This window comes from Diceros bicornis, chromosome 30 (genome assembly GCF_020826845.1).
Source record: "Diceros bicornis minor isolate mBicDic1 chromosome 30, mDicBic1.mat.cur, whole genome shotgun sequence".
Taxonomy (NCBI): Eukaryota; Metazoa; Chordata; class Mammalia; order Perissodactyla; family Rhinocerotidae; genus Diceros; species Diceros bicornis.
The window spans coordinates 3,787,484-3,794,874 of record NC_080769.1 but is presented as its reverse complement, the minus strand read 5'-3'; the positions used below and the strand labels follow the sequence as shown (position 1 = coordinate 3,794,874).

Genomic DNA, 7,391 nt, shown 5'->3' with positions numbered 1-7,391 from the left:
CGGGGGGGCGGCCTTGGGGACTCTGTCCGTGGGGGTCTAGGCAGGCGGGCTTCAGAGGACGGTCGTAGGGGGCGGCGATAGTGGGAGTGGGGTCCCAGAGTGGTGGGCTCTGGGGGTGGGGTCCCGCAAGCCTTAGGGCTGCTGGGCTCTTGGAGGACCGGCTTAGGGGGCCGGTTTTGTGGGGGTGGAGTTTGGGGGCGGGCTTTAGAGGGAGAGTCATAGGGACTGGCCGTAAGTGGGTGGGCTTTAAGGGGGCGGGTCTTGGGAGGGGCGGGTCCCCGGGGCTTGGCGGGCTGTGCCTGCTCAGGCCGCGTCAGCCGAGGGGCGTTTTGGGGTTCACTCAAGCTCAGCACATTTGCGGTCCCAGGTCCACCTTAGGGTTACGCCAGGGGGATCCTCTGGGGCTCAATATTCCACTCAGTGAAACGGGAGGGGACTGGAAATTTGAAGGCCCCTCCCCAGGCCGTCCTCAGGGTCCCCAGACCCAGGTGGGGGGCGGCCTCCCCCGAGACTGAGCGTGGGGGCACCCGAGGGTGGGGGTAGCCCAACTGCGCGGCCCCGAAGGGAGGAAATGGGGGAGGGGGCAGCATCTTGCCCCAGCCTGTTTTGAGGCCAGAGGCCGAGCAGCTCTGCACCCCCACATCACGGGGCAGCCCCCGCGTGGCGGTGCGCTTGGGCGCTGAGCCCAGAAGCGCCTGAGTTCAGATACCTCGAGACCCGCAGGCCGGTGTCCCCTCTGGTCCTCTGGCTTCGACCTGTGGGTGGGGCCTGGCAGCGCCCCCCGCCCCACAGCCGGCCCGCATCTGCCAGCTGGAGATTCTGACCGCCCGCCGCCCCCGCCCCGGGGTTGTTGTGATTCACAAACAGTCGCGCCCGGAACACGGTGAGGCTTGCAGAAGGTATTACATTGTATTAAAATGACTTGTTTATCTCTGGTTGCATCGATGCCCCTGGGGCAAGAACCGCTTGGCAGCCAGACATCTTGGGGCCGCTAGGAATCCCTCCTCGCCTCCCACTGGCCTGCCCTCTGGCCTCAGTCTCCCAGAATGACAAATGGGGAGATCTGCACCTTCCAGGGCTGTTTCGAGGATTCCTCAAGTGAATGCACGAAGAAGCGGGCCGGCGCCCAGGACTGCTGCATCTATGTAGCAAAGGCGATGTAAACGTCTACTGTTATCACTACTTATATTTATCTCCTGCTTTTTCCAGGTCCTGGGGCAGAGCTGGTACCTAATAACCCTTTGCTACTTAATGAGTCGATAGGTCCCCCCCTCCCTCCCCTCTCCTCCCCCTCCCTATCTGGTTTCCTGCCCCCCACCCTCCACTCGGGGTCCCCCCGAAAGTTGCCAAGGGTTTGGGGGAACATTCAACCTGTCGGTGAGTTTGGGCAGCTCAGGCAAACCATCGACCGTTGAGTGGACCCCGAGGCCTGGAACTGCCGTCCGCCCATTGCGACCCCCACCTTCCAGATCTGGGGGCGGCCAGGGCATCCTGAGCACATCCCCTCCCTTGGGCCACAGCGAAGGTCACAATCAACATTCATTGTTGTCGGTGGGTTGTGAGGACGGAGGCCAGACCCACCGGGGGATGAATGTCACTGTGGCTGGGCCGGACACAGCCTGCAGGGAACGGGATGCGGACAGGACCCAGCCTGGACTCCCCCAGAGAATCGTTCAGCCCTTACGTTGCCCTGACCCTGCCTCTCACCCCTTGGGGAGGGCTGGTGTCTGGGATCCTCATGGACCCCAGAGACACAGGCTGGATTTGGGGAATAGATCCTGGAGGGTTGGTGGGGAGGATCACGGGAAAGGCCTGGGCAGCTGAAAAACCTTTCTGGAAGGGGCCGGTGAGCACTGCTCCTGGCAGGCTCAATCAAGTTTTCTTGAATGAATGGATGGATGAATGAATGGATGAATGGGGTGGGTAGGCAGCATATCCTCCTTTCTCAGTGTCCAAGTCCAGGGCCCCGCTTCCCCACCCTCTTCGCCTGGCGCCCACAGACCCCGCTGTCCCCGTGGTCCACCTCCACCTTGGTGCCGCCTGACCCACCTGCAGGTCTGTGCCCCACCTGGTGACTCCTGGCACACCCCCTCCTGAGAGGGAGCTGGGATCTCATTCAAGTTGGGGATCAAGGTGCTGCTGAGGGCTGGGGCTCCCCCATTAGCCCAACCTGTGCTCTGCTTTCCCCACCCCCCCATAAGGTCTGCCTCACCCCTCTCACCCCGGGGCCCAGCCTCAGGGAGGTAGCTGGATGGGGGAGGCAGGCTTGTAACTCTCGGGCCAGTGACCTCACACCTCAGCTTGTTCATCCATTCAATGGGCTTCCCCTGAGACAACGGGTGTGAAAGCACCCTGAGGGAGACCGGAGCTGGGGGCCTTGGTCCTTGTCCCCCAGCCGGGAGCCAGGCGCCATCAGCGGCTGCCTGAACTGCCCAGGGGCGCGTGGCCCTGCCCCAGCCCAGGGGACGGAAGGAAGAAGTTACTAAGTTACTGGTTCTGTCCACGCCTGTCTTTGGGGCGGGGCTTCCACACTCCCCCCCTCAGCCTGTGGGGCAGGGGTGGCAGGCCGCCTCCAAGGGGGAGAAGGCAGGGGTAGCCCTCTCAGTGCCCTCGGGGGGCATGTGTGGCTTTAAATTGTGGGTGCCCCCTGCAGCCTGTCTTGGTACCCCCTCCCCTCAGCCCTCCCAGAGACCGAGGGGGTGCATCCCCTCGGCAGGGGCAGGTGCATTTACCGGGAGCGGCCCAAGCCCCCCTGTGACAGTAAGGGACCTCCCACAGCCTGCTCCTCCCCTTCACATCCCCTCGGAGATATAAGGAGGGAACTGATAGCCCTGACTCCTGGGCTCCGGAGAGGGGCAGGGAGGCGCAGGGAGGAAGGGGAGAAGGGGGAACTTTGGGCAGGCAGTTTCTTCCCTCTCTGCCCCTCCGCCTGGCACACGTTGCCCAGCCATGGGCACCTTCGACCTGTGGACAGATTACCTGGGTTTGGCACGCCTAGTGGGGGCTCTGCGTGGAGAAGAGGAGCCCGAGACCAGGCTGGACCCACAGCCAGAGCCGGCGCCGGGACCAGGGGGTCAGAGGCCCGTCCCGGAATCCCCAGCAGCTCCCGAACGCCTGTGCTCTTTCTGCAAGCACAACGGCGAGTCGCGGGCCATCTACCAGTCCCACGTGCTCAAGGATGAGGCGGGCCGGGTGCTGTGCCCCATCCTTCGGGACTATGTGTGCCCCCAGTGCGGCGCCACCCGCGAGCGCGCCCACACCCGCCGCTTCTGCCCGCTCACCGGCCAGGGCTACACCTCCGTCTACAGCTACACCACCCGCAACTCGGCCGGCAAGAGGCTGGCCCGGCCTGACAGGGCCAGAACGCAGGACCCGGGGCACGGGCACCGCCGAGGAGGAGCAGGAGGAGCAGGAGGAGCCTGCGCAGGTGGCTGGGGGACCCGCTGTGGAGGGGCCTGCCTCAGGGTTGGGGGGAGATAATCCGTGTAGGAAGCTCAGAACAGTATTCTGGAAGCGTTGCCCAGTGTGGGTAAACCTCGGCTTGAGTTCGCTGTGTGGCCTTGGGCAAGGCTTTCTCCCTCTCTGGGCCTGTGGGGGAAATGCCATCCTTTTCCAGGCACAGGGTGATCTGGCAGGGAGGCCACACTAGCAGAGACCAGCAGTGGGATCTGCAGACAGGTACATCAGGAGCTCCAAGCCTGCTTGGCCCTTAGAAGCTGTGTGGCCTGAGAGAAGTTGCTGAGCCTCTCTGAACCCCAGCCGCCTCATTTGCTTAGTCAGTTACCAAATAGTTCGTGTGCCTCTTCTGTGCCAAGCGCTGGGCCAGGCCAGCAGTGAACAGGTAGATGAGGGAGCAGCAGCTCAAACACAGGGTGATAGGTGCTGAGTGGGAGAGTCTAGAGGAAGCACCCGATCCGGATGAGGGGGTCCAGGAGGGCTTCCTGGAGGAAGTGACTTCTGGAAGCCCAATTCAGTTGGGTGGAGCGCTGGAAGTTCGGCCCAGGCATTGGGGCTTGTGGGGAACTTAGTGAAGGTCAGTGTGTCTGGGACGGAGGGTGTGTGATGTGTGGTGGAGGGGAGGTGTCAGATCGGGGGCCAGCAGAAGGGCCTGTAGGTCTTGGATTTGGGCATTAGGGGGCCATGGAAGGGGCAAGACCGGGTCTGCGTGTTCAGAGTGTGTCAGGCCTTGGTTACCGGCTGGACCCTGGGGACGGATCTGAGAGTGTTGGAAGCGGGGGGCTGTCCTCCAGGCAGAGGTGTCTGAGGCAGCCAGCAAGGCGGAGAGAGGCCCGGCGTCTGGGGGAACACCAGGCGAGGGGAGCAGCCTGTGACCAGCTCAGGAGGGCAGCCTGCTCTGAGGTTAGGAGAGCCGAGGTCAGAGCTTCCCTGAGGCCTGAGCCCGCTCTCTTCACCCTGCACGGGCCACCACCTGGGGTCACCCCATCTTGCCCATCGAATGCGGATTCCAATTCTGCAGGTGTGGGTGGGGCCTGAGCATCTGCATTTCTCACCGGCTCGCCAGGCTGCCAGGCCACGGACCAGGCAGGCTTTGAGTAGCTCGCGTGTGAATGGCAGCAGTTAGAACAGATGCGAAAGACCTCAGCTTCTGTGGGATTTTAAAAGAGAAATTCGTTTTAGCAACTTGGATTGCCTCCGGGGGGTCAGCCAGCAGAGCAGGCTGGTCTGATGGGGTCTGTCGCTGCCCACGTGGGTACCCTGCGTGGGTACTGCCTCCCCATCAGACTGTGAGCTCCTGAGGGAGGGGCCTGGGCGGGACCCCTCCCCGTCCCTGCAGCTGCGCAGTGAGCATTTGTGTAGAAAGTGAGCGACTGCCTCCAACAGAAGCTAGTGTTCCCTGTGAGGTTCCGTGAGGTCCAGCGGGAGACCCAGGAAGCTGGGGGGGACATAGAGATGATGGTCTCAGAATGTTCCTCTTTCCCCTTGAGTCTAAGGGAACAGGAAAACTCGCCTCCCCGGGTGTGGAGGATGGGGTGGGGGAGCCCTCTCCGCGGTCTTGGCACAGAAGGGCTGCCAGAGGCCGGCCCCCCGGTAACATTCCGGGTGTAACAAATCCGGAGTCCCCTGAGCCCTGCGGCCGCGAGGGGGCAGCACGGCCGGCCGGCGCTGGAGTTCTGCGCTGCGTGTCCGGCTGGGTCCCACCTGGCGCCTCACGGGTCCGGGAGTGTCACGGGGCACTATCCCAGGAGCAGCCTCCAGGTGGCGCCAGAGCCCCGGCGGCCCTCGGGTTGAACTTCGGCAACATGAATCATCGCGTATTAACTGGTTTTCTCCTCTTTGAAAATCCAGGCTCCAAAGGTGCCGGGACGTCTTCTGGACCTTCGCCCTCTTCCTGCCGTCCCTCCACTTCGGCCTAGGAGGCTGGCGCGGGCAGGACGGGATGCTGCCTTCGCTGGGCATGGGGACCCAGGCTCGGTGGAGGCTGCATTTCAGGGACCATCCCCCCTGGAGGACCCGCCCCTGGGGGCCTGGCGAGGGAGCGGGACCGGGAGCACCGCCAGAAGAGCCCCCGTAAGGAAGGAGGTGGTCCTCAGGCAGCCCTGCCCTCCCTCCCTGGCGCTGGGCACCCAGTGGGCGCTCAATAAATGCTTATGAATGGATCAGCGTCTGGCGAGGCTCGGTCTTGGGACAAGGTAGCCAGAACAGCCCTGGAGGAGCTGGGGCACCTCTTTTCTCTCCTGGTTGCATCAACCCCCACGTTAGTCTGAGCCCCACTTTCTCCGATGCTGTTGGGGTTTTGGTTCACCCTGGGGTGCTGCGTGAGCTGCTTTGTGCTGAGAAACGGGAGCAGGCCCGCAGGCGGCTGTGAGTTCTGCAGGGTCCCTGGCCCCACGCTTGTGAGCACACGCTCGACACCTGCTGCAGGGTTCGGGCCCTGAGGCCCCTCCTGGGACGTGGTGCCTCCCCCCTTCCCGCCACCCTCACACATTGACACGTCTGCTGGGCAGTGGAGCGGGGCCTGATTTGGGGGAAATCGAGATGATTAGACCAAGCCGTCCCCTCCAACCGTCCTCACCAAGGAGGCCCTCGGTGTCAAGTCACCACGGATGCCGCAGTGACCCAGGGCCATGGAGTCACATGCCAGGCCCTTCAGAGCAAGGGAAGGACTTGGGGGGGAGGGTGGCAAGGAGTGGGAATACGCCCCAGGGCTCGGGCCAGCCCAGGCAGGGGCTGGGGCACCATGGTGGCGACTGGGGTCTGCTTGGGCCAGAGTGGAGGGAGACAGAGACCCAGCCCCGCCCAGGGACTGTGATTCGGCCCTCCTGTGGGGCTGCACCAGGGGAACCCCCAATCCGGCTGCCTCCACCCCCAATCTTGTTCCCCCTGCCTCTAGGGGCAGCAGGTGGCAGGCGTCCTTCCCCATCCCTCCCCTGGGGCAGGGCTCCACTCTGGCCCCCATGGCCTCTCTCCCAGGTTGGGGGGCGGGGGGGGGCAGGATTTGGACTTCACAGGTCCACTCAGCCCTTGGCTTTTCAACTTGAACGGGGACCTGGGGTCACTGGGGAGCGGAGCTGGAGCCAGGGGCTGGCCTTTGAGGACAGCCTGCCACCCAGGTTTGGGGGGCCGGGGAGGGGAAGGAGGACACAGAGGAGGGCTCCTTAGTGGCCCCGAGGGTCTTTGCACTGGGTTGGGGGACGACGTCCCAGCCCCACCAGCTGCTGCATCTGCTAATTGTGTAAACCAGAGCTGTGGGGGCTCAGTCCCAAGGACCCGGGCAACTGGGCATGTCCTGGCAGGTTCAAGGATGGGGCCGCACGTCCAGCCAGGAGAGCTGGGGGGACCCTGGCCCGCCCTGCTTCCCTCCTGTGTGGGGTCTCCCGGGGTGTAAGAAGGCGGTGGGAGGGGGCCCTGCCTGGCCCTGGAGCTGGAGAGCGGGAGCCACAGGCAGAGCAACAGATCAAGTCTCGGGTCTGCTCAGCCTTGCGGTGAGCAACTTAACAGCACCGTGGTTTCTGTAAAATGGGTTTGCCGGCAGCACCTGGACGGCTTGTGATGCTGTCACGGTCACCGGGGCTGTGGTATGGCCTGTGTGGGACGAGGTGTGCGAGCCGCCCTGGGCACCCTGCAGGCACTGGGCGCGTCTGCATCGATGACCCCCGGGACTGCCTCCTTGCAGCGGGGCCGGAGCAGCCCCGTCTCGGTGGGCTTGCTGCTCCAGACGTGTGCGTGTGGCACGCGTGTACACACAGCCACCCTCTCCTGGAGAATCCAACGCGCTCGGCACCTGGAGGGGACCCCTCGACCTGTGTCCCAGCAGTGGCTCACCACGCCTTCCGGGGAGGAGGAGAAGAGGGGGAGAGGCGGCGGGGAGGTTGTGGGTGGAACATCGAGGAACCGGAAAGCCCCAAACCCCAAACAGCAGGGCGCGGGCC

At 64.1% G+C, this 7,391-nt stretch overlaps 1 protein-coding gene across 1 annotated transcript; it reads left to right on the top strand.

Moving 5' to 3' along the window:
• The first annotated feature begins 2,874 nt into the window (after positions 1 to 2,874).
• On the top strand, positions 2,875 to 5,618 carry NANOS3 (nanos C2HC-type zinc finger 3). Its single transcript, XM_058525561.1, has 2 exons — positions 2,875 to 3,427; positions 5,308 to 5,618. Exons 1-2 carry the CDS (start codon positions 2,950 to 2,952, stop codon positions 5,373 to 5,375), a joined length of 546 nt encoding a protein of 181 aa, XP_058381544.1. The 5' UTR covers positions 2,875 to 2,949; the 3' UTR covers positions 5,376 to 5,618.
• The last annotated feature ends 1,773 nt before the right edge of the window (positions 5,619 to 7,391 follow it).